The sequence below is a fragment of the Miniopterus schreibersii genome, assembly GCF_964146895.1.
Source record: "Miniopterus schreibersii genome assembly, chromosome: 11".
NCBI classification, from domain to species: Eukaryota; Metazoa; Chordata; class Mammalia; order Chiroptera; family Miniopteridae; genus Miniopterus; species Miniopterus schreibersii.
The window spans coordinates 9,648,714-9,675,296 of NC_138111.1; the positions used below are offsets into that span (position 1 = coordinate 9,648,714).

At 55.1% G+C, this 26,583-nt stretch overlaps 2 protein-coding genes across 2 annotated transcripts in view; both read right to left on the minus strand.

The window, feature by feature from the left end:
* DAB2IP (DAB2 interacting protein) overlaps positions 1 to 13,918 on the minus strand; it is a 179,898-nt gene extending 165,980 nt beyond the window's left edge. Inside the window, exon 1 of the mRNA XM_081150598.1 lies at positions 13,706 to 13,918. Within this exon, the coding sequence (XP_081006724.1) occupies positions 13,706 to 13,745 (40 nt within the window). The 5' untranslated portion in view covers positions 13,746 to 13,918. The remainder of the gene's footprint in view (positions 1 to 13,705) is intronic.
* Positions 1 to 26,583, minus strand: part of ZFP37 (ZFP37 zinc finger protein) — a 308,781-nt gene that overhangs the window by 244,775 nt on the left and 37,423 nt on the right. The gene's annotated exons all lie outside the window — the stretch shown is intronic.

The window sequence follows — 26,583 nt, forward strand, 5'->3', positions numbered from 1 at the left end:
AGCCACCAGGCCAGCTTCCAGGTCCCCAGTTATGCAATGCTTTTCCTCATTACACAGGCTTTGCACACCAGGCTCCCCTCTCTGCAACACTTTCCTCTGTCCCCTCCGCTCTTCAGCCCAGTTCACTTCTTCTCATGGCAGCTTAGGTGTCACATCCTCAGGAAAGCCTTCCCTGGCCTAGCACATCACACACTCACTGCCCGAGTCACTTTTCTTCATGGCGTTTATTGCAATCGGTGTCTGTGCCTTCGTTGTGTGATCACTGGACCAATGTGGTGCTCTCCAGGGACTGGATGTCCCTGAGCACAGTCATCAATGCCTAGTTTTAGTCATGGTTACGCCTCCTCCTACACCACCCCCCCAGGCAAGGCTTTGGTACATAGTAGGTGCTCAATGAATGTTGAATGGATGAGTGACTCCAAGTTCGTTTGCACACCTCCAGGGCTGGGCTCTGTTGATCACTGTTGGCCACTGCTCATTGCTGGAGATGCCTACATCCATGTAATAGATACGTGCACAGTGTGAGTGCTTTGCAGGAGCTTCGTGTGTCCTCTCACTTCATTCTCACAGCCACCTCGGAGGAGGTTCTGTCATTATTAATTTCCATTTGGCAGGTGAGGAAACCGAGGCTCAGAGAGTTTAAGCAATCTGCAGAACATTACACAGCGGGTAAATGGCAGAGCCCTTGCCACACTACGGCGTTCACCCATATGATGTTTTGTAATTGTACAAGCTAACCAATTACTCGACCTCTTGTTGGGCCTCACCTGATGATGGAAGTGAGATTCAAAACCACATGGACTGATGAAGAGCCAGGCGGCCAGGAGCCGGGGCAGGGATGGCAGGAATGGGGGGAGAGGAGGGGCAGAGAGAAACCCCGATCCAGTGCTCATGCGAATCAGTGAGGATCACTGGAATAAACAGTAGAAATGCGCAAACCTCGCTTCCAGCTGAGAATTACATGCAGCTCAGCTTCTCCTTCTGTCTGGAGAGAGTGTGACTGAGAAGTTGACAGTGAGAGAGGTGAGCAACACTCCAGGGAATGATTAATTTTTTAGTACAAGTGTGCCCTGTGCAATATTTGGGACATACTTATTCTAAAAATGTATCTGTTATTTACCTCATCACCTACTGACCTTCTCCTTGGCAGCAGCCCACTAGTGGGCTCCCCACTCTGTGGCCCAGGTACTTCTCAGCGTCCATGCATCCTTTCCTTGCTCAAACACCTACAGTGGCTCCTCATTGTCCAAACCCTCAACTGGGCATTTGAGACCCTCTATTGTCTGATCTTCAGCCACTCTTCCCACCCTGGCTCCCATCTTCTAACACCCCCTTTAATCTTCTGCCTCTGAGCTTTTTGCTCAGCTGTTTCCTCTGCCTACAATGCCCTCTCTTATGTCCACTCTTCCAGGAAGCCTCCCAGATGCCTCTGGGTGGATGGAAGTACCTTGGTTGTCTCTGAGCCAAGAGTTCCTTGTCTCTAAAATGGAGATGACACTGCCTCCCTCAGGTTGGTGAGGGGATGAGAAACTGTGTTCAGAAAGCACCAGGAACACTTTCCAATACTGGTACTCCCCCCTCACCTGTGCCTACACCAGTGCCTGGCACCCAGTGGGCACAAAATGATTTGAACTGACTCGATTCCAAGGTCCTGAGCTTTTATAGTTTAACTTGCTTCTTGAAATTACCTTCCCAATAGTGGAACTTAGACAAATTCAATTTCCTATAGTAAGATGGTCTGAAAAGCCACTGCAATTCCAATTGCCTAACGGGTTTCTCTCCCATTTGACAAAAAACCAAACCAGCTCTCCAGAACCAAACTTAGCATCCAGCCTCTCCAGCTGGAAGCAAGTAATACCCTCCACATGCGTTTCTGTCTCAAGCCCTCCCAATCCCAGACCAAGAAAGGTGATTTCTTATAACCATTAGCATAATTACCCGACTGCAGTGCTATAGAGAAGCGATTAGATGAGCCTGTGATTTTTGCACAGATATTCGTCTCAAGTAAGTCAGCTGAAGTTCATCTGCCATCAGGATTCATGGCTGCATTCTGTAATCGTAGGGAATGATTTTGCTAATAACAGAGGTACCTTGATCTAATTTAGTTTTAATGCCAGGAGGTGCCCTCCCCGAATAATCGGCTCCGGGGCCATTCCAATTTCCAGGTTTGTTACACGTTCTGGAGAGAAGATTCAATTCAAGGAGGCTGAGGTCACTTCTTTATCACCCAAAGTCATCCAGGGGCAAAATGAACCCAACCTCTGCGTTTACAGAAAAGTGTAGGGAGAGGCCCAGTGATAGGGAGCTGGTGGGGGGGTTTCTGGGGGCCCCCCACAACTGGAAGACACCACTGATGGGTGAAGACTGGGCTGGGTTAGGACCATAAGGCGTTCCCTGGGATAACCCTAATTTTCTTTCCATTTATTCATTATTTCATCCCACTTTTGGGGCCTCTCCTCAGCAAGACATAGTCTCTGCTGTTACTTGAGTGCAAATATTGATAACAAACACCTACAGAGCCCTGTCCTAGGCACTTTACACATATTAACTCATTACATCCCATGAGGCAGATGGGTGCTACTATTATCCCCACTTTATAGATGGGAAAGCTGAGGCACAGAGGTTACGAAACTTGCTTCAAGTCACACAGCTCCTAAGGGGCATAGCCGAAATGTGAACCTTAGACCACGAACTTCCTCATGCTCACATACAAGGAAGAACCCTGAGCCCACCAGGATTGTTCAACCCTGCTCAGTGCTCTCCTTCACCCTTCACAACTACTCTGGGATGGGGGTGTTGCTAGCCCTGTTTTATTGAGAAAGATTCTAAATCTCAGAAGGGGTTGATTTGGCCAAGGGCAACACATGAGGAAATGGAGGAATTGAGACTTGAACCCTGAGATTATGGTTCTGTACCTAGTGCTGCCTTGGCTAAAGCTGGGAAGTCTGCGCAGTGTCTCTGCACAGGCTGGGCACAATCTAGTTAAACTAAGTGCATGGCGACCCACGGCGACCAGCCACCAGGTCTGCTCTTCCCTTCCTGCTTTGGGGTAGCTCTTCTTGTCCACCTCCCACCCCTTGCCCCAGAAACCAAGTGTCCTTTGTTGTCGTTGCGTGTTCCCAAACAAAACCTACTTTCAGATTCCTATCCCTTCACTCATACATTTATGCCTCCAGCGGAGGCTGCGTGGTTCCACTGAAGGGCCAGGAGGTCAACCTGGCTCTGCCACTCCATTTCTCTCCTGGCTTTGATCTTCCCATCAGTTCGAGAAGGAGCTGGGTTGGACCAGCGCATTTTAAACTGAGCCTCAGAACTCTTGTTTCAAAGGTCCTGTGAAAAATTTCAGGCAAGCCCAATGTTTACATCAGAAGAAAATGAGCTGCTCCGGGCAGAGTGGTGTTAGAGGAAAAGTCAGGCTTCCCTGTTTGGCAACCTGTGGGCTTCTTCTCGCCAGCTCAGAACTCCTCTGACACAGGTGGAAACCACCAGCCTGGACAGTCTATTGGCTCTTGGGGCTCTTAGAGCCAAGGAATCTGGGCTCCACAGATGGCCAGGGATGCCCAAAGTGCAGTGTGGGCAACTAAAGGCCCCCTTGGGACCTCCCCCCCTAGCACCTGTCCTGCCTGGTAGTGGCATCAAGGGCCAAATCTGAGAGGGGCCTGTCATCGAAGCCAGGCTGTGGCTGACACCTGCCTGTGGGGGAATGAGCTGTCCAGGAGTCTCCTCCCAGAGAAATGAAATCTGCTTCTTTGAGCAGGCCGCAGGGTCAATCTATCCTGGCACATTCCTCAGCGTCCAGAAGGCCAGGCCACTCCCCATTTCTAAAAAAAATGTTTTCCCTTCATGAAATGCTCACTGGTCTCCAGCTTGCTGTTCAAAGCCTCAGGCTGTGGGGAAATGAGAGGACATGGGTGGTGCCCTCATGACAGACACTTCACGCAGAGACAGTTTGGTCCTGGGGCAGTTGGTGCCACTAACACACCAGGCATTCACTCACTGGGGTTGGGAAGACTTTCTGGAGGCAGTATTGACCAAGGGGCACCAGTGTATGAGTAGGAGTTAGCCCAATTTAGGGGGACTGCAAGTGGGGAGGAGGCGACTGTCCAGGCTCAGAAGAGGGGGGTGGAAAACACGGAGGCTTAGTGAGGCCAAGTGTTTGAGATGCTACACTTCACTTGGTCTGGCTGAAATGTGGGTTCAAGGGGCAGGGCGGGTGAGGTGAGATAAATGTCCTTGAAGGGCTGTCCAAGGACATTCTCGCCAGGAGAGAAGGATCTCTACCCTACTCCCACCCCCCAGGAAGGCACCAGGACTTGATCCTAAGCATCATGGGAGCTAGTGGAGGTGTTAAGCAGAAGAGGTGAGGAGGCCCAAAGTGAATTTTATTTTATATATTTTTTTAAAACCTTAACCAAGGATATTTTTTCCATTGCTTTTCAGAGAGAGTGGAAGGGAGAGAGAGAGAAACATCGATGTGAGAGAGACACATTGATTGGTTGCCTCCCACATGCACCCTGACCGGGGCCAGAAATCAAGCCCGCAAGGGAGGCATGTGCCCTTGACCCTTCAGTCAATGGGCCGACGCTCCAACCTCTGAGCCGAACTGGCCAAAGGCCCAACGTGCATTTTAGAAGCTCATTTGGCTGCACATGGATGAGGGTGGGAAGCTGGTGAAAATGGGGCATCTCGTCCCCTTGCCTCCTCCTTAGTTTCTACTCTCCCTCAACACTCGCCTCCAATCCCTGGATCCCTCTGAGACACAGCAGGTGGACAGGAAGGAAGAAATGCGCTGGGCTGCTGGCTGTTCCCACCCTGGCCTCCCCACTCCCCACCTGGAAGGCATCCCTTGACCCCTTAGCCCCCAGGACAAATGGCCAAAACTCCATCCAACTGGCCAAGATGCTTTGATTTCATGGCCCCTGAAATGCAAGTGTTTGTGGACAGGATCACAGGTGGAAGGTTAGCTTCTCCACTCCCTTCCAGCACCTTCTATCTAAATCCCAGCTCTGACAAGCGCCTGCCCCAGCCTTGCAGCCCCCCTTGGCCCTGGATCACTGCCCAACACCCCCCTCACCCCATGCTGAGGGGGGAGGGGAGGTTTCATCCCCAAACACAAGCTCTTTTGTTCCACCCCTCAGCTCAGCCCTCAGTCCTGCATCGGTGTTGGTGGAGGCTTTCCTGGCACTCAGTGAGCCGCAGGTCAGCTGAGGGATCCAGCTCGGTGTGGGCATTGAGGGGCTGGGGACCAGGGCTAAAGCACAGGCCATTTCAGGCTGAGCTTTGGGCCCTGTGGGATCCCAAGCCTCACTTGTCCCTTGCTGTCCCTAAGTCTGTGCCACTGAATGAGGAGAGGGAGCCCTGCACGAGGTAAGGGGGCATGGCAGGAAGCAGAGAGAGAGAGACAGAGAGAGAGAGAGCAGTGGAGAGGCTCCCAGTGGCACTGCTCATCCCCTCCAAGATGTCAGAGGCCCAGTCTGGGAGGAGAGCCTAGAAGAGGGGCACAGCCACCCCTACTTCACTCACCACAGAACTGGAAAAAAGAGGGAATAAAGGGTCTAGAGCAGGCACCCTCTTAGGTGCCCTGACTTCGGGCCATAGAGTTGGCATTTGGTCAAGGACAGTCTCACCAGGAGAGAAGGATCTCTACCCCACTCCCACCCACCAGGAAGACGCCAGGAGGGAAACCAGGCATAGACCTGGGACATACCCCAGGGGGCTGCTGGGGGGGCCCTGACCCTGGCAACCCCAGGCCTCAGGAGGCCAGCGCCCACTGCCTGGCCTTCCCTCCTGACCTCTCCAGCTACCTTCTGGGTCAGCCTCATGCTGTGGTTTCAGGTCCCCTCCCTCCACGGCCACCTCTGCTAGCTGCCACCCTCCACTCTAGGTGCCTAATATCCCACCATTAGCAAAGGCCGGGTGAGGCTATTTATGAGATTTGGGTCCAGGGAGAGAGAAGAATCCTGAGCAGAGGTGGGGGCGGGGGTTGAGGGACAGGCACCCCCACCCATTGCAAGAACTGTGGTCCCTTGAGCAGGCTTTACTGGTTTGGGTGCAGTCTCTGGAACCACGGGGTAGGAATGTGGGGCCTGCATGGTTGCGTGTACACACACACACACACACACACACACACAGAGCGTGCAGGGATGTAGGTCACTGGCTGGAGTGCCTCGGGCCAGGGATTGTGAGGATTCAGCCACCCAGACACGTGCTCCCAGATTGAAGAGAAATGCACCCCTCCCTCTGCCTGCCTCTTGCCCTAGCTCGCCTGCGTCAGCCTGACCCAAAGCCTCTCTGGGCTTCTGTTTGGTTTTCCCAGAATCCCACTGGCTGAGACTGCTCTGGCCAGGGTTTTTCTCTGTGTGCATCAAACCCTGTGTGGGGTAATGTGGAGTCTACAAGAGATGGAGAGGTGTGGCCCCACCTAAAAGACTTTCAAGGCATAGCCCATGAGATGTCCTAAGACTAGAGGTAGTGATGACCAAGAGGGTCCAGTCAAGGAGAGAACAGAGGAGCCTCAGCCTGGCTGGTCAGGGCTGGCTTCCTAGGGGAAGTGGCAGGACGTTGGCTGGGCAGTTGAGTGAAGGCTCCAAAAGCCTAGGAAAGGGAGTGGTATTGGTGCATCTGTGTGGGCCCTGGACACTCCCATCCTCCACCTTGGAATTGGGGCCTCTCTGGAGGTCACATCTGGAATGACCATTACAGGCTCTTCCACAGAAAACCCTTCAGATACAGCAGGCCCAGGATATCACTCCCCCCTCCCACCCAGAATCTGCCCTTCTACTCGTGTCCCCCTCTCAGTGTGGACACCAACATCTCCTGCCAGGTCACCCTGACCTCTTTCCTTACCCCACCCCATCTAGCCTCCAAGTTCTCATTCTGGCTCTTGGTGTAACTCACAGCCCAGAGGTGGAAACAGGTGCCTCAAGACCTTGAACAAGGTAGTCAGGGAAGACTTTTTGTAGGAGGTGGCATTGGAGCTGAGACTTTGGAATGAACAGAATGGCCAGGTTGGGGGAGGAGTAGTGGGGAGAGCTGAGATGGGGGACTGTTCCAGGTAGGGGAACAGCAAGTGCAAGGGTGAGGGAGGAGAGAAAGATGGCACATTCAAGGCAGAGATTAATTCATGATGGGGGAGTCCAGAGAAAGACAGGGTGTGGCTGGAGACAAGGGCAGAGGGAGCATCCAGGGGCCAGTCAATGGACCACCTTGAGGCTGTGTTATCGAGTTTGGACTTTACCCTGCTGCAGTGGGGTGCCCTGTGGGACTTTAAGATGCTTGTGAGTGCCCCCTTGGAGGATGAGTTTGGGGGAGGGATGGAAATGGGGAGCCCCAGGAGGGGGCAAGAAGTTCATAGTGGGACATGACCATCATGTAATGGGGGGTGGACAGGAGGGCCCCGGAAGACCCTCTCCCTTGGGCCCAAGAGTGACAGTGCTGTGAGGTGGCTAGTAGTGTCCCCACCCCTGTGATGAGGAGATTGAGGCTGACAGTCACATGGCCCAGGCCCAGGGAGGTGCAGAGGATGGGAAGCCCTGGCCTGCACTGTCTGTGACGCGTGCAGTTCGGGAGGGAGCCCACCAGAAGCCCGTGGAGAGGACCGGGCTGAAACGTCTTTGCTTTCTAAACAGCAGGAACTCCTGCATGGGCCTCTCTTCCCACCAGGAGCCCCTCTCTCTGGGGACACCAGCTCCTCCCTCTCGAGCTCTCTCGAGCTCTCTCCTGCTCTGCCTGGCCCAGCTCCCAGCCCAGGGGCTGCCCTCCCACCCTTCCTGGGCCCCACCCCCTGGCCTGTGCAGCCAGCTGCTCAGGCTTGGGCCCATAAATGATTTAAGCCCCTCCCTGGCTGCCTCATTGTTCTTTATTGACTAGTCTCCCTGATTTAGCCCCTTCCCAGAGTCCTGTGAGGCAAGAAGGGGGGCTGTACCTCTCCTCCACCCACCCAGCTAGGGAAGGTCAGGGCCCCAGGAGTGGCTGGCCAGCAGGACTGAGGGTCTCCTGGGCTGTGGCTTGGGAGCCAGGATTGCCAGGGGGCAGCCAAAGGTGGTGGCATAAGCACAGGAGTCTGGGAGGCTGGGGTCTGAGTCAGGAGTGCCCCTGCTAGCTTGCAGTCTTGGACCTTCTAAGCCTCAGTTGTTTCATCTGAGCAATGGGGTTGTTACTTCCTCTGTCAGGGCTCAATGATTCCATGTGAAACACTTAGCACAGAGCCAGGCACATAGTAAGAGCCCCCCCCCCCCCCCCCCCTAGTAAACAGAGTCCCTGTTCCACCTCTCTGGCCTCATTTCTTCACCTGTGAAAGGACCTCATGTGGGAATGTGGCTCCTGCTCCATCAGGCCCGTGGGGCCCCAGCCAGCTGGTGCAGGGGGGACCCCTAGGGTGAAATGGAAGGAACCTGAATTGTGCATTCCTTCCTCACCCAGGTCGGCCAGGCTGGCATCATTACCTCACTTTCACAGGCAGGGAAACTGAGGCTTGCTGAGAGCCCAGGGCCTGTTGAGTTAACTGGGTGGCAGAGTCAGAGGAGGCCTCAGGCTCTCATCCCTGAGAAGTAAGGCAGCCTGAGCAGTGCCCGCCTCCCAGCCTCAGGGAAGGGCCTAGTGGGCACTGGTTTAGAGCATGGGCTTCGGGTGGGACTCCCTATGTGACTCTCAGCTCAGCCATTCACTGGCTGGTGATTTTGGGTGAGTCACTCAGCATCTCTGAACTATTTTCCTCATCTCTAACATGAGAATGATAACACCAATGTCACAGGGTCGGTGGGAAGAGGACACGTGATGATGAATTAGGGGCACATGGCCCGGCACATGCTGTTCCTTTATGATGGTTTTCTGTTTGTCACCAGCTAAGGCAGACCCCCTTCATGACATCTTTAGCTTCCCCCTCTCACAGGAAGGGCCTGGGAGTGGTGACATCAGGCCTCCTGACAGCTTCCAGCCCAAAATAGCCCTCTCTTTAGACTGACCCTATCCCATTACAGCGGCTTCTGTGCTCGCTGTTTCCAGCTGAGCTGACAGGGCCTTTGGTTGCAGCTCTTGCCACGTTGTGCTCATCCCAAACCCTCCTGGGGAGGCAGGATTTTTCCTGGGCAAAAGGGGGGACCTCCAGGCAGCCCTGGCACAGTGACACTCTCAGCGCCACAAAGGAAGGATCCCGGGCTCTCAAGCAACCTGAGTTTGAATCACTGACCTTACTGTATGACCTTGGCCATCACTTAACTCCCTGAGCCTCAGTTTCCTCATCTGGAAAATGGAGCTAATAGCAACCTACGCCGGTTGTTGTGAGGACTCAAGCAGACAGGCACATACAGAAAGGACCTTGCACAGCGTCTCACCTGAGTGGGCACTCAGTGAATAGTTATTATACCCGCGGCACCTGGAAATTTACAAAATCACCTCCATCCGCCCCGTCCGCGGCCCCAAGTGGGGCAGGTGTCCTTGCTGGGTATCACTGGGAAGAAACAAGCTTCTGAGCTCCCCCTACCACCCCCAGGATTTCCAAAACCACCAGCCCCTTCCAGAGTGTTTATCCCAGCATCTGACTGAGCCCAACTCCCTCCTCTGTGAATTACAGACTTCCCCCAACAGGTGTCCAACCGCACATGGTTTAACCCCCATCACTGCTCTAGAGCCCCGAGACAACCGGGGAGGCAGGCAGGGCAGGCCTGAGTCTGCCCATTTGTCAAAGACAAAGAAACTGAGGTTGAGCAAGGAGAAGGGACTTGGTCCAGGCCACCCGATGGCAAAGGGAGCTGGGATGAGGCCCAAGCCACAGGGAGAGAAGAGGGTGCCAAGTGTTGGGTCAGATTTAGAGTCTTAGATGGTCAGGGCTGGAATGGTCAGGGCTGGAACATTCGGGCGTCATGGAGTGCAGCACCCTCAGCTGACAGCAAAGGAAACAGGAACCCAGAGAGGGAAGGATGCCTGCGAGCACGCAGCAAGTTAGCGCCAGGATCCAGCCGGTGCTGTTCACTCGTTCGCGCACCCATCCATCCCTTCACCCATTCACTGGTCCAGTAAGTGTGTACTGAGCACCTTCTCGGGGCCAGGTGCTTTGCAGGGCCCTGGGGATGCAGCGGCAAGTAGGACGCAGCCCCCTCCATCAGGGATTGTATGGTCTTAAGTGGGAGTCAGGCCAGCAACCAGGCGATAAAAACAAGCCCCGGTTGGGGAGGTACCAAGGGCTGCTGGCAGTGCGCAGATAGGAGGTGGCATCTGTGAAGTGGGGGATAGCAGCACCCTGTGAGGACCCGAAGGGAGAACGTTCTGTGGGGCGAGGTTTACTCCCTAGTCTGGCCCACCATCTAGCCTCTCTTCCCTTCCTTGGCAAAGGATTCCTCACGCAGCTGAGGGTCCACGCCAGAGGGGATCAGTCAGATCTTGTCTGACCCTTGCCCCAAGTTATACTTGGAAATTGAGGCCCATCCACAAAGGGCTCTGCTGGGGTTAGTGCACAGTCTCTGAGCTCCCTTCCTCCCCTTACCTTCCTGCCCCTGTGTCTGCCACACCCCGCCCCCACCAGCTGCATAGGCCCTCACTAGCCTTGCTCTCAGGGTCTCTCACCTCAGGACCGCCAGATGGGGCCCTGTTTGCTCAACTCTGTCTCTAAGACACTGTGAATATGACTCAGGTCTCCAGAACATCAGCGTAGGTGGCTGGGGATGCGGCCAAACTCCTGTCAGCCCCTGAGCACCTGGTGAATGGAACCTGAGCTCAGGATATCCGCCAGACTGAAGAGAGTCTAGCTCAGTTTGAATCAGGGAGGGGCACCCAGAGCCCCACGTCCAGCTCTGCCTCTCCCAACCCTGTCCCCTTCGAGGCTCCTGAGCCCCCGAGGAGCTCAGCTCACCAGCCCCTGACCAAAAGTATCACCCTCACCAGACGTTTTGGAGAACTCTCTGAAGTTCTTCGGCCTCTGTGCCTTTGCACCTGCTGTTCTTTCTGTCCAGAATGCCTTTCCTCACCTCTGTGCCTGGGCCAACTGAATTCATCCATTCACTCTTTCAACAAGTATTTGTTGGACGCTTACTACATGCCAGGCAGAGAGCTATTCTCTGGGCATAACAGCTGTCAGAGAGCTTAGAGACTGGGGGATACAGCGATTAAACACACACACATACAATAATATGTAGTACAAATAGGCCCTACAAAGGAAAAGAGACAGAGAGTGGGATATAATAGGACAGATTGGAGGAACATGGTCTAGGAAGGTTTCTCTGAAAAGATAACTTTTCAGCTGATTTGGGGATGAGGAGGAGGCAGAGTTAGATTAGTGAAGAAAGAGAGGAAGAGTGCTCCAGGGAAAGGAAACAGAATGTGCAAAGGCCCTGGGGTAACAACTAGTTTGGTAAGTGTGTGGAAAGATCAGTATGACTGGAGCCCAGAAAGTGAACCAGTGAAGTAGCAGATCTTGGTGAAGGGACCATGTGGGCAACGGGGGTTGGGGGTTGGGGGCTGGGGGTGGAGGGGTCCAAGAGAAGAAACCAGAAAAAGAGACTGAGAAATTGGTGGGAGAAAATCAGGAGAATGGCCTATCCCAGAAGCTAGGTGGAGAAAGTGTTTCATAAAGGAGAATCATCTACTTCTTTAGTGGAAGAGTCACCTCCTCCAGGAAGCCTTCTGAACTCCACATGTGAGGTTAAAGTGCCTGGGCCTTCCTCATCAGAGTGCTTACTTCTCTCCCATAGTAACTTGGGAATATCACAAAGGCAGAGACAAGGTTTGACTTGTCTCTCCAGCCCCAAAACTTAGTCCAGGACCTGAAAGTAGAGGTTATTAAATAAATATAGAACCAGGGTCCAGAAAACAAGTGACTCTGAGGCCACAGTTTTCCATTGCTGCCCTGGCCCAAGGCAGCCTCTTCAACCTGGGACCTCTGAGGCAGGCCGGAGCCAGAGAACCCCTCTCAGCTAGATCTGGGGCCACTCCCAAGGAGAGCCTGGGCTCTCCTCCATCTCTGCCTGACAATTCCCAAGGTCCCTTCTGTCTCTTTGCCTCTTCTTCCCAGCTCTCAGGCACCTCGCTGCCTGACCAGCTTCCAGAAGATCAGCAACAGGCTCCCACAGCAGGTGAAGACAAGGGGCTGTCTGCACGGGGCCCTTCAGTTAGGGGGAGGCAGCCACAATCTCCAGGCAGCAGCCTTGCCCTGCCCAGAGGCTGTCGCAAGCCAACCAGGGGGACAGCAGGTAGGGGCTGTGGGTTCCCGAGACACCACTGGGTTCCGTGGGGAGATGGAGCCCCGGGAGATTTGGAACCTTGCTTGGGTTGGTTCCCCCAGTAAAGGTCTGTGCCCCCCGTGGGACAGCATCCTGGCATCCCTGTGCCAAGCTTCAGGGGAACACCTCTGGAGGCAGGCAGGCCTGTCACACACACAGACTATGTGCCACAGCCGCCCCCAAGGAACTCATCACTCTCAATCCAGTCTCGGATCACTTGTCTGTCTCCCATTGGAGCCTGGGACCTCTCCCAGGGCCTTTCTCTCTCTTCTTTCTTCCTTCCCTCTCTTTCCTCCCTCCCTTCACTAAGCACAAACTATTTCTTAGCCTTGGGCTCTTCATTTCCACACCTCTGACCCTGGCACACAGCTTGGCACGTGGGGGTCACTTAGCTGCATCCACTGGCCCCCTACTGCCCAAAGATGCCAGGCCCACGAGCTGGGCCTCACCAAGCTCCCCTGAGGGTTGCAGCTTCAAACGTGGCAAAGGGCCCCTCTCCCTGGAAAGAGCTGAGCTCCTGCAGGAGGAAGGAAATTTGGCCTTGAATCTGTGCCCGGAGGCCAGGCCTGGCTGCGGGGCGAAGAGGGGAGGCAAAAGAACTCCGTTTTCTTAACAGGCACTGTGGTCCCAGGACAACCTGGGTTCCCAAAAGGCTGATCCAAGCTGGGGTGAGACCACCTCTCGATTGGACCTCCCCTCTGAGGCCAACAGGGCCTTCTTCCTGCTGAGCCCCCAAACCTGCTGCTCCCCACACCCTGCATCGGTCCTTCAGCCACACTCCTGCCCTCCTGTCTCCCTCCTCTGCGCAGCCCAGAGATACACAGAGTGTGCCAAGTGTCCTAGCCCAGGAGGCAGCAGCCTGGCTGGGCTGAGCAATCGGGGTCATAGTTACCTGCACCCCTGGAGCCCCAAGCCTGCAGGAACTGCCACAGCCAAGCTATTCCAAGTCTTACAAGTCCCTGTCCCAGGCTCTCAGCAAGGGCTCTGTCCCGAGCAACTTTCCCCCAACAATCTGCCCAGGTTTTCCAGCCGCAGCCCCTGGGGCCCTGCAAAGCGGGAGTGCTTTCAGCCTGGCTTTAATTACAGGGAGCATTCCTGTTGCTGGCCCATCTATATTTATCTGTAGGATCTCACTAATTAAATTCCCCCCAGCACCCAGCAGGGCTGGGGACAGCGAGTGAGGCCGACAGGCAGGGGGGCTGCAAACTTCCTTCCTCTCCTTCTTGTCCAAGAGCAAAACAGAAGCAGCAAAATCTCCTTCTCCCCCCACCCCACCCCCACTCCTGCCAATGCCCAGAGTCTGAGGGGCTGCCCAAGACTCTGCTCGGGACCCCGCAGCCCTGTGGCCCCTCACCCAGGCTCCCCAAAGCAGCCAGTGCCCCGCTGCCTGCCCACCTCCCCACTTAACTCAGGTTCCTGCAGTAAGCAGAGAAAAGTCTGCCTGAGCAGCGGCTGAATCCCCAACTCAGCCACTTCGCCGGCGCCCCTCTTACCGTAGGAGTCGTCTTGGTCCAGGAGGGAGTCGGGCTCCATGGCGTGTGGGCCCCCAGCCCCCGGCCCCACCTGATTTATGAACCGAGGCTGTCTCCATGAGCGTCTGGGTTTCTCCTTTTGTATTCCATCTGGCGGCTTTTCCAACTAGATGACTGGGTACTCCTGCAAGCAGGCCCCTTTCCAGCCCTCGCCTTCATACAGTACATTTAAAGTAGCAGTAACCTCTTTTTCCTCCCCCCACAGCCCGGCTGGAAACATTAGAAGGGACCGAGGCAGCGAGATGTCTAAAATAGGAAGACGCCGGGACGATTGGCCTGGCTGCCCGCGACGACGCTGGCTGCGGGGATCCGGCCCAGCTGTGCAGATGGAAAAGCTAAGAGGTGAGGCTGAGCTGGGGCTTAGCATCTGGAAGCTGGCTCTGGGGCCCCGGGGGTCTGTGGGAAGGGGGAGGGCTGACCCACCACGGGAGGGGGTGGGGGTCTGCTCTGTTTACCGCCCAGCACCCAAGTCCCAGGGGCTTCTCCCAGGCCCTGCTGGAACCTCCCACTCAAATCTGTTCCACAGACATTTCCTGCAGTGTGGGGGAATGCAGAAATTGACTCATCCATCCATTCAGTTAGTCACTACATTTTTTTGAGCATCTATTCCGTGCCAGACTCCGTGCTAGGTGCTGGGTTCAGAGCAGGAAGCCAGCCTTGACTCCGCTCTTGGAGCTCACAGGTAAACCGGTCATTGCAATGCAGTTTTGGGGGTAAGTGCTGCAGGAGTACAGAGAAGGGATGCCTCATCTGGCTGGAGGAGTTGTTCATGGAAGGCTTCCTGGAGGAAGGGGCACCTAAGCTGGGGCTTAAAGGATAAGTAGTAGTCAGCCAGGTGAAGAAGGAAGGGGGGGGGTACCAGATGAAGGGAGTGGCCTATGTGAAAGCCTTGAGTTGAGAGGGTACATGGGGTGTTTAGTGCCCCAGATAAGCTCCAGATGCCAGAGCAGGGGTTGAGGAGGAGATGTCGCAGAGATGGGACCAAGGACGGCAGCAGAAGAGGGTCAGGCAGGGCCTCACTGGGATGTTCTCAGGCCTGACCCTAAGGATGGTCCATGGGAGTGACACACGCCAAGTTCTCCCTTAAAAAGGTGTGTCTGGCTACTGTGACAACAGGAGCAGCTGTAACACTGGGACCGCTCATTATGAAGCCACCAGAGCTGGGCACTGTTCTGTGTGTGTGCTCACATTGTCTCACGCCCTCCTCAGTGACTCCTCTGGCAGACATTCCGCCAGCCTATTTTTAGAGCCCTCCCCCTTGACTTGTCTGAGGCTTGTGAGTGGCCGCTGGGGCAAGCCTGGACCTCAGAGAGGCCTTGGTGCATGGGGACGGGGTGGGGGTAGGGGGTGACAAAGATTCATTAGATGCAGAATACAGAAGAGGGCCCTAGGCTTGGGGGAGAAAGAGTGCGTCATTTGGGCCCAATCAGGGAAGGCTGCCTGGGTGAGGAGGCATGTGAACTGGGCAGAGAGAAGAGCAGAATTTGGATAGGCTGAGCAGACGGAATGGCACAAGCAGAAACATGGAGGCAGGAAGGTAGCAAGCAATGGGGAATGACAAGTGACTAGGAGAATGTCTGGGGAGATGAGCTGTTTGGGGCTGGACCTGAATGACAACCTGGGAGTGTGGGCTTGGTCCAGGGGGCCAAACGCAGCATCAGGAGGCATCTGTTGCAGGGAACACCTCCTTTCCCATGGTGCCTGGGTATTTCCACAAGAGGCCCCTCCCCATCTTCTTACAGCTCTGCACTTAAAGCAGGAGAAACCTTTCTGCATTGCTGGGCTGTTAGAAGCCGAGCCTCGCTGACCAGCTTTTCGGAGACATGCGTCTGATGTTGAAGCAGAGGGGCCATCAAGAGGAGGGAGATGGGATGTGACAAGGGGACCAGCCAGGAAGCCAGAAGGAGCACCCAGGCCAGGAGTGGCAGGGAGGGAAATACCCACCTGGGCCCCTCCCAGTCACCCGCTGCTGCCCAGCTGCTCCCGGAGCAGCCAGTGGCTGTTGATGTGGTTGGCCCCTGCCTCCCTGGATGACAGAAATCCCAGCTCCCAACCTCCCGCTGCCTTAATTACAGGGAGGCCAGGCCCTGCCCAGGCAGCTGCAGGCACCAGGCTCCCTGGGTGTGGAGGGCAGGCTGTGGTGGGGAGAGGGGGTCTAGGAGCTGGGATTTGGTCCAGCTCTCCAGGGCCCCTGGGGCCATGGTGGTCCATTCGCACATATGCAGCTGTGATCTTTCTCTACATAGTCCAATGCAGCTGAAATCGACCACCCTGGTTCATATCCAGGTTCTCCGCTTACCACCTACGTGACACTGAGCTAGTTAGCTCTTCCTCATGGGGTGGTTGTGCGGATTGATAAGGTGCCTCAAAGCCTTACAGTCGGACAGGACTGGGCAGGTGTGTCTTAAACACTCAGGAAAGGGTAATACTGATCCTAACCCAAACTTTTACCATCCTGACAGCCTACAAAAGAAGTAAGGGAGGTAGGGAGAATATGGACCCATTTTACAGATGAGGAAGCTGAGGATCTGGAAAAAAAAAGACTTGCCTTGAGCATCTCACAGTGAGGCTCAGGATGCACCCCTCACCAGGCTGTGCCCCCAGAACTGGCTGAGAGCAGGAGGTGGGGCTTGGTGGAAGGGGGCCCTGGGCCCTAGTCTGGCTGTGCCTCCAGGCACAGGTGTGAGCCAGGGCCAGGCACTTTCCTCCCTGGACCTCAGTTTCTCACAGGTCAAGGTCAGAGTAGGATTAGCATGGCAGCTCCCAGCTTCCCAATCCATTTCCCTCTTTTTATGAATTAGGCACAAATTGAGTGCTACCAGAGCTCCGGGCTCCAGGAATTCCTTTGTGATAAATCTGTCTTGAGTACTGGGCTCTGATTTCTTCCCTTGGTGACAGACAGTGCGGACAGACCCGTCTTCTTCTGCTCAGTGGCCACACGTTCCACCCTTGGACTGCACCATCCCCGATCTGAGCCGTCGTCCTACTGATGGACACTTCGGTGGTTGCCTCTCACTCAGGACAATAAACAGCCCTGAGATGAACATCCCAGACATATTCTCTGCACATCTGTCTTGTGACCTCCTGGGGTGAAATTTCTGGGACCCGAAAGCGCCAGCATTTGTATACTCCTGCATTGCAGCAAAGGGTATCCAGCCCCGGCTGGTTCTTTGACTCGTTCCACCAACGGTTGAGTGCGATTCTGTGCCCGTTTCTGCACTAGGGACAGGGACCAGAGCGTCTTTACTCTTGTGTTACTTACATTCTAGCTGGGGGAGGCACACACACCCTCAGACAAGAGGAGTGCTAGTCACAGAGTTAAAGCATGGCCACGTGATGGAGCTGACAGGGCACTGCTTACAGTCAGGGGGTCAGGGAAGGCCCGTCTGTGGGGGTGACATTTGAGCAGTGACCTGGCCAGGAGGTTTGGGGGAGAACACCAGGAGAGAGCAGAGCAGGAGGCTCCGAATGACGGCCCACATGGCTGGGCCTGGGTGGCCAGGCAGGAGGATGGCCTGAGAGCAGAGGAAAGCCACAGAAGGCCTTGTGGGCCAGGGGAGTGTGGGGGCCTCTACAAGTTGAAGCAGGGGAGTGACATGAGGCTGCTGCGTGCAAAGTGGCCAGAGGAGGGGCCAGAGCGTACTTGGGGAGGCCAGACAAGACACTGTTGCAGTCTTTGAGGAGAAAGATGCCGGGACTCCACTGGGGTGTTGGTGGCAGGGTGGAGGAAAGCAGCCGGATTCAGGATACGGGGGCCTCAGGTGCAGCTGAGGAAGGAAGGAAGGGAAAGAGGCATGTCCAGGATGACTCCAAGGCTTTTGGCCTGAGCACCCTGACTGGGTTACAGAGCTGGGGGAGACCCAGGAGGAGAGGGTTTGCAGATGGGGATCTCAAGCTCTGTTGTGGGAAATTTAGGCAGGCACGTGGAGATGTCATGGAGGCTGCTCCTGGCTCCAGGATCAGAGCTCCACAGAGCGGTGGGCCTGGTGGGTCCAGACCTGGGAGTCAACGCTCAGGACGCAGCCCAATGCGTCACCGTGCTGGCCCAGCCTGTACCAGCGGCAGCACGAGTCTCTTGGTTCCAGACTTGACCTGTCGCTCCATGTCAAGAGAGGGAGCTAAGTAGTCACGGTGGCAGCTGGCGCCGAGTCTGGCTTTGTGGAGGAACGCCAGCAGGAGGGAGCGGGGGAAGGAGAGCCCAGCAGTGGGCACAGGGGAGAGACGGCGGGCACCCATGGTCAGCTTGTTTCTCGCCTTCCCTGCTGAGGAGGACAAGGCCAGAAGGCTGGCATGGAGATGATACTGTGTCTGCCCCTCCATGCCCTGGGCTGGGCGGAGCCCGGGAGCCAGACACATAAAAGAAAGAATGGGCCCTAAATGCTGGAAGCGGAAAGGCACCTACAGGGTAAAGCCCACCGGAGGCGAGTGTCTGCTCAGCAGAGTCAGAAAAGCCTCTATGGAGGAGGGGCCGTCGAGCTGGGCTGTGAGGGATGAAGAAGAGTCCTCCAGGCAGACCGAAGAGGAAAGGTAGGCGACACTATTGTACATATCGACTCTTAGAGATGCCCAACGATCAGCACTGTGCGAGCTTTCCATTTTTCTTCTCTGTGGGTTCTGATTTCCTAGCTAAATCCTACAGTCTGCAGCCAGAGCCCATGGGGGGCCCTCAGGGTCTGGCCCCTCCTGGGGCTCTGAGTGAGGATGGGGCACTCTCCCCACCCCGCACAGCGCCTCTCCAGGACGCGGGCAGCTGCGCGCCTGAGTCCGCTCTGGAGCTTCCTGGAGGGGTTTCTCTGGTGAGGACAGGTAAGCCTGCCTGGGTCCAACTTCCAGCTCCCATTTACCAGCGGGGTGGCCCTCAGCAAGTGATTTCACTTCTCAGTGCCTCGGTTTCCTCATCTGTGATCAGAGAATAAGAATAGGTCCTGAATGTCTGGTAGGAGAATTAATGGATTAATATAGCTAGAACTTAGAACAGGGCCAGACGAAGCTCTCAGTAAACCTAAAATCTAGAACCCTCAGCATAGTCTTCAAGTGCCTACCTGATCTGGCCCCTCCTCTCCTCCCCTTCCTCCTCTCTTCTCTCCCTCCCTCTCCCTTTACCTCCCACCCCTCCCTCCAGGCCCCCACACTCTGTCACCCCAGGGTTTCGCCACTTCCTCTGCTTGGAGTGACCTTGGCCTTCTCTAGGTTCAGGTGTCTGGTCAAATGCCACACCTGCCCGCCCTAAGGTACCATGCCCCTCCCCCTACCCCTCCCATGATTCCCTACCCACCCCCTGCCCTGGCTTTACTTTTCTTCCTGGCACTTAGGATTCCACCTGTCATTGCATTACATATTTATTTACATATCCTCTGCCAGCCCCTCCCTGCTTTCACGCAAGCTCCCCGCTGTCCCCCAGCACTTAGAACACCCAGCAGAGTGGGCGCCAATAAATATGTGCAGGATGAGATATTGGTGTAAGGAGCCAGCGTTAGCCGTAACTGTTATTTCCCCACTGCCTCCGGCCTTATTTATAAGCACAAATCCAGGTGCACTCACGGAGCACCAGGCCCCCCCCCCCAGACTCTCCTGTCTTTGTCTCTCCCCCCATCTTAATGCTTATCTGATGGAGTCCTCCCTTCTCAGTAAGTGCTGGGGTCCAGGAGGGAGAGCAGAGCTGCTTCTACTTGGAGCAAGGGGCAGACTGTGAGCCTGGCACTCTCTATGCACCTCACTCGTCAACTTTCCAAAAGAGGTTCTCTGAGCCCCATTTCACAGATGGGAAAACTGAGAGGCCACACCAAGTCCCGGATAAGCGGTAGAACTGGGGGTGGAGACCCTGTCTGCCTGACCAAGGGCTCTGCGGGGCCCCACTGAGCAGTGCCTCCCAGCCAAGGAGGAAAGAAGCATGTCTGGGTGGGTGAGGCCGGGAGGCAAGGGTGCTACAGGGTCATCGAGAAGGAATGTCTGGCGAGCCTTTGGTCACACGCACACCACCACCCCAGCCCCCCTTTACATCCTGGGCCCCTCCAGACTACAGCCTTTCGCCGCCTCCTGCTTTCAAGGAGAGGGTCGGCTCTGCGCTCTTGGCTTACTCAGCGGCCTTGAAACTGAGCGTTGGCTTCTTCTGACGAGTTCTGAGCCAGCTGGCAGGGGAGAGGGCACGTTACAGGCTGGCCCTGTCATCGCTCGGCGGGCGTGCGGGGCTGGTCTCCTGGTAACAGAAGCTCCGGGCCTGCTTGGGGCCCTGCTGGGTTCCCCAGGGCTCTCGGGAAACCAGGGCTGGGACGGGGCAGCGCTCACCGGCCTGGCCCAGCCGGGAGGTGGCAGGAGCAAGGCCAAAGGCTGCCCTCCGCCCACCCCACTGCCGCCGGGCGGGGTCAGAAACGGGAGCCTTCCTTGGGGAAGGAGATGGAGCTTGACGGGTGCTGGTCGGGCAGCCGATTCCGGATTCCAAGGCGCAGACTCTCAGCCACAAAGCGCTGTGGCTCCTCAGGCCGCACAAATGTGAGGCTGATCATCATTAAAGAACCTCAGACCTCTCCGGGAAGAAGGCAAGCTGGAATCCACGCTGGAGGGTGGGATTTCTGGGCTGCGGGAAGGGGGGTGTGGTGTGGGGTCCTCAACTTTCCGGAAATCATGGATTTCCCAAAGAACGATGGGGCTCGACTTGAGGTGTCCTGGCTGCAGGGTCCCAGGGCCCTTCCTCCGGCCCTTCCTCATTAGGGAAGCCCTGGGGACTTTGGCACGCCCTGCATTCCAGCAGCAGGATGAGACAAGCTGCCCTGAAGTGAGGGGATCTCATCTCTTCCCCGAGCCCCCAGAGTGTGGCCTTGGTGATGCCCAAGTGCTGAGTACCCAAGAACCTCAGGCTTCCCAGAGCCCCAGATTGGAAGCTCATCCAGTGCACTCCCCTGAAAGAGCAAGAATCTCCTCCATGACATCCTTGATCCAAACTCTGATTGCTTACCTCCCAGAATGGGGAACTCACTTCCTGCCAAGCTCCCTCTGACTCCAAGTAAGGTCCCTCCTCAATGGAGCCATGCTTTGCCCTCCTGTTGCAGTTCCACACTGGTCCCAGCTTGCTCTCCATGGTCACACAGAGTGATTCTGCCCTGGGGGATGCCCCTCTGGTCATCGGAACCCCCATATGAGCTCAGCTCTCTGCACCCCACCTGACCTCACTCCCCCCTTCCACACTGCCTGGCTAGTTTCCAGGTTTTGTGGTGAATCAGAAAAAAAACTACAAAAAAACCCCACAAGAAGCCTGGAAGCATTTTACCAACCCAGCCTTGACAGCAGTCCACGCAATTCAGCAAACTTTAGCCAAAAACTGTGCCAAGTGCTGGAGACATAGAAATGAATCAGAGTCCCTGCCCATGAGGATGTCCACTAGGATGGGGGTGGGAGGGTGGGGAGGTGCACCCGGGAGGGGCATGGGTCAGCAGAGTGAGTGGCTCTCCCGGTCACATGGAGGGCTGGACATGATCTTTTAGGATGGCTAGTTTTCCAGCTGGTAGACAGGGAGGTGGCAGACAGAGAGGCATGTAGGTTTGTTGTAGGCAGTTAGACATGAGCAGGCCAAGGACGATAGGCCAGGTAAGGAAGGTCACCAGGGCGGAAAGCTCTTCGGGGGGGGGGGGGCGCGGGGCTAGCAATGGGCAAAACTAGGGAAACAAGGACCTCGTCCCCAGGGTGGCCTTTCCTCCCCTAGCATATCGCTGGTCATGTGGTTTGGCCCCTCGCCTGGCATATTGATAATCATGTGGTTTTAGACCCCCTTACAGGAGGAACAGGACCCAGAGAATAGCCTCATTCGACGCCCATACAAGCCCTTGCATGACGACCACTCTTTAACCATTGAGCCCTCAAGGCAATGAGGTTCTCACTGACGTCAAATAATTTTAGGAACAAAACCCCTGGTCTGTTGACCAGGGAGACTGTTATGGTCAAACTAGAGATGACATTTAGGCCTCAGTTGCATTTCAGCTCAAGGCCCAGAGAAGCAGCAAAACCAGATGGAGAGACAGCATGGATGACATCAGGACCAGATGCAACGACTAATGGCTCCCTCCCCTAGAGCCAACCCTTCAGTGGAGACCACGACCCTGAAAAGACACACCTGGAAAGCTGATGAATATTCTATTGAGGTCTTCCCCTGAAGTCCTCACATTTAAAAACCCTCAAGATGGACCCAGTGGTCACACTCTCTCTCTCTCTCTCTCTCTCTCTCAGCCTCATCTCCTTCCTTTAGGGGTATCTTTTTTGCCTCTCTTCCTCCTAAGCTCTAAGGGCCTGGACAAGACTTGCAATCAGGGGAGCAGAGGGCAGGGGCAGTTCACCCGAGACTGACTTCCTGAACCTGTCTCCGAGGCCTCATGTTCTCTGCCTTTCCAGTGAGCTGACAGCAGCCCTGCCTTGGCTCACCTCTGTCACTGACTTTTACTTCTGTGAGTCCACGTAGCCCAGTGTGACTCACTTCTTTCCTATAAGGTTTCAGTGCTGTGCCAAAGCAGAGCACTGCCTAGTCCCTCTCCTGTTGTTTCTTCTATCCTAAGCTCTTTCTTTGTTTCACTGTCCCCCAGATTTAATAAATGTGCTCTCAAAATCACCTGGGCTCGTACTGTGAAATCTTTCCTGTGCAAAGTCAAAATCCCACACACTACAGGTGGGCCCAAGGCAGACCCAATCCAGACCTGATCCCTTTCCGGTGACAGGCTGGATGGACTTGGGAAAGCGAAGGCCAAGCAGTGGGGCCACATAGCTGGCTGATTTGCTTGGACAGAAGAGACTATAATCAGGGATCAGCAAACTTTTTCTCTGAAGAGCCGATGGTAAATATTTGAGGCTCTGCAGGTCACTCAGCCTCTGTTGTAACTACTCAGCTCTGCCATCGTAGCTCAAAGCAGCCATGGACAACACATAAATGAATGAGCATGGCCGTCTGCCAACACAACTCTATTTGTTGACACTGAAATTTGACTTTCACATGATCTTCTAGTGTCATGAGATAATGCTCTTCTTTTGATTTTTTTTCAGCCATTAAAAAATGTAAAAAGCATTCTTAGCTCACAGGCTGTACAAAAACAGGCAAGGGCCAGACTTGCTGACTCCTGCTAAGTGTGTTTGGGAATCCTGGGAGATGTGCTTGAAAGTTGGGCAGAAGAGGGCCTTGAATGCCTGGGTGATGCTTTCAGGGTTGGTTTGGTCAGAACCTGGGTACAGCTCTAGCACCCACCACCCTGGGTGATGAACTTGTCATTAACCCTTCAACCCACCTTCCACCCAACCCAACTCCCATCAAACCACTGCCTGCCATCAAGAGGACAGAAAAATATGTCTTTAGATCAAATGCTGAAATGTAAATTGGGACAATTTCTTTTAAAGTGTGTGCCCAGCCCAGCCGGGCGTGGCTCAGCGGTTGAGCATCGGCCTAGGATCCAGGCGATCAGGGTTCGATTCCCAGTCAGGGCACATGCCCGGGTTGTGGGCTCGATCAATGACTCTCTCATCATTGATGTTTCTATCTCTCTCTCTCCCTTTCCCTTCCTCTCTCTGAAATCAATAAAGATATATTTTAAAAAAAAAATAAAAATAAAGTGTGTGCCCAGTTACATAGAAAGGAAAGTTTATTGTTAACAGAAACGTAAGTTAAAGAATATGCATTAACAAGGAAATCTTTTTTTTTTTTTTAATTGATTTCAGAAAGAGGAAGGGGCAGAGAGAGATAGAAACACCAGTTATTGCCCGGCTGCCTCCTGCACGGCTCCTGCTGGGGATGGAGCCTGCAACCCAGGCATGTGCCCTGACTGGGAATCGAGCCTTGAGCTCCTGGATCATAGGTCGAAGCTCAACTGCTAAGCCATGCTGGCTGGGCAAGGAAATCTCCCTCTAACCCCACTCTGGACCTTGCAGAGACCATGGCTGGGAGGTGAGTGAGTGAGTGCGAGCCCAAGCCTTTTCCAATGCAGATGGACACGGACACATGTACACATGGAGCACACACACAAAATGTGTTAATGCACATTACACATGCTCATCCCATATGATTGTTCTATGACACGCTTTTGTCACTTAGTAACTCAACCCGCATCTTCCCATCTCAGCACATGGATCCACCTCTTTGATTTGTGTGCTGGCCACCAAGCTCTGCGGTGAGCTGCGCCACCATTCACCCCATGGCCTTCTACTGAGGGACACCCAGGCTGGTCCTCGCTTCACATGATTGCAAGCAGTGCGGCCATGACCCTCTCGGCACACATCCGTTTCCACGCACCAACGCCAGTATTCTTGTTGGAGTCTCAGAAGCAGAAGTGCCGTGTCAAAAGGCATGAGAACATAAACGTTGGACCAGTGTGGCATGCTGGGGCAGCTTCTTCTGGCTGCTGATAGTGAGCGTGGCAGATCTGCTGGGCCCAGGGGAGTCCTGGGGGGCAGTCAGGATCTGGGACCTCAGCATCGCAGGCACTCTGGGGCTCAGGTATCTCCAGGTAGACAGGCCTGCCTCTTCCTGCAGAGCCAGACCTGGGACAACCCTTGCCCAGTCAACACCTTGGTCCATCCCTTCATCCACCCATCCACTCATCCAACACCCCCCCATCCACCCGTCTGCCCAGCCATCATCTATCCACCCTTCCCTCCCTCCTCCCTCCCTCTTTCCCTCCCTCCTCCCTCCTCCCTCCCTCCCTCCTTCTCTCCCTCCTCCCACCCACTAATCTATGCCTTTAGCATTTGTTGAGCTCTGATGATGGCTTTCGCACTCTGGTGTTGGCGATGAATACAGTCCTATTTCTGCCTTTTTACTGGTCACTGTCCGGTGAAGGAGGGTCTGTATGTGCCAGGTACTGAGAATACAGCAGGAAACACAAGAGAAAAAAATCCCTGCCCTCCCAGATATACATTCTAGGGGGGAGACAGATAATAAACACATAAGCAAATATGATAAGTGGGGTGGTGAGGAGAGCTCGTAAGGAAGGTAAGGCAGAGGGAAGGGGTAGGAAGTACTGGGAGGAGGGTTGTATCCGGATCGGTCAGGGGAGGCCTCTCTCAGCAGAGATCTGAGGGCAGTGACGGGGGAGCTGTGCTACCATCGGGGGTGGGAGAGTCAGAGGCAGAGGGAACAGTCAGTGCAAAGGCTCCGGGGCGGAATGTTCAAGGACCAGCCAAGGAGGCCAGCTGGGGTGGCAGGCAGGGAAGGGCTTGGCTGCTGCTCAGAGTGAAGAGGTGGGCACGGCCTGACTGGCAGGCCGGCTGCTGGCTTGAGACTAGACCAAAGTGGGCCAGGGCTTTAGCAGGGAGACCGCGCAGGAGGCCACTGAACTTACCCTGGCGAGGTGGTGCGAAGGGGCGGAGCACTGGCGTATTTGGAAGGCAGCCACTGGGCTTTCCTGATGGATTGTATGTAGGGTGGTAAAAAGGGGTGAAGGTGACACCAAGGCTTTCTTCTGGATGACACCAGAAGAATGGGGACCCTAGAAGAGGAGTTGGTTGGAGGAAGGGAGTTTGAGTGAGACCTTGGCCTGAACTTGTTAAGTTGGAGGTGCACATACGCCCACAAGGGGAGGGGTGAGGAGCAGGTCATAGGGCGGACCGGGCTGGAGACAGGAACGTCGAAACTGCCAGCATGTAGAGGAGACTTAAACCCATGTGCCGCAAGCCAGCACCTAGGGAGAGTCAATGGACGAGAGAGGTCTGGGGGCCGTCCTGGGGCATACTGACATTTGAGGGCAGGGGGAACAACTCCTTTTCTTGGAGAAAGGAGGTGTCAAGAGAACTGAGAAGGAGCAGCCAGTGAGCAGAAGGAAGAGGAGGAGGGGAGAGGGGACCTGGGAGCCAGGGCAAAAGGGATTTGGGCAAGGAGGACAGGACCAGCTGAGTCAGCCGACGCTGAGCAGCCGAGTGAGCTGGGAACGTAACAGTGTGACCGAGGCAGAGATGAGGGAAGCCAAGGTGACCACGGCAGCCCCAAGGGAGGGCTTCCTGGAGGAAGGGGGAGCCTGAGGCACACATACACTTTTGCCAGGTAGAAAGGGGATGTCCAGGCCTAGGGATCAGCACAAAGGCCAGGAGGAGAGAGCAGTTCTCAAAGGCCAGGAGTCACAGCTCTTGGGGAACTGAGAGTGAAGAAGCCTGGTTGTAATATTTGGTGGGTGGTGTGAGGGGCAGATAGGGAAGGGGTGTTGTCCTCACAAGACCCCAGAATGGTCAGCAAAGCAGATGGTGGGGTCCTCCAATAAAGACCAGGCTTTGGTGATGGATGAGTGGGTAGGAGAGGGAGGAAAGGGCAGTGTCCTGGGGGATGAGGAACCAGGAAGAAAGCAGTTGGGGGAAGGATGATGAATTCAGATGAGTGTAGGGTGCAGAAGATGTTCAGGAGGACTGGACACTGGGGCCTGGGAGTCAACCACATGTAGGGACGATGCTGGGACAAGCAGTGATTTATGGAGCACCTACTAGGTGTCCCACCATCCTGCCCTGGGAGCAATGACAACCCAGGCAGACAGGCCTCTGCCCTCATGGGGCCCACTGTTCAAGGGTGGGGAGGCAAGCAAAGAATATATAATTTGAGTCAAGTGTGGTATTAGGAGAGTGAAGCGCAAGGGGACTTCTAGGAGGAGGCAACATTTAAACTATAGGTCTGAAGGATGATCAGAGTTAGCCAAGAAAAAAAGGGGGTGGACAAGTGTTTGAGTGAATGGGAACAGCATGTGGAAGGCTCAGAGGGGAGAGAGAGCATGATGGGTGGGGGGAATGAAAGGATTCAGTGTGATGGAGCAAAGGGAGCAGTGGGGTAGCCTCTGCTGGGGAGTGTGGTGGTGGTGAACCACCTCAGCAGGCAGGCTTAGGAACTTGGACCT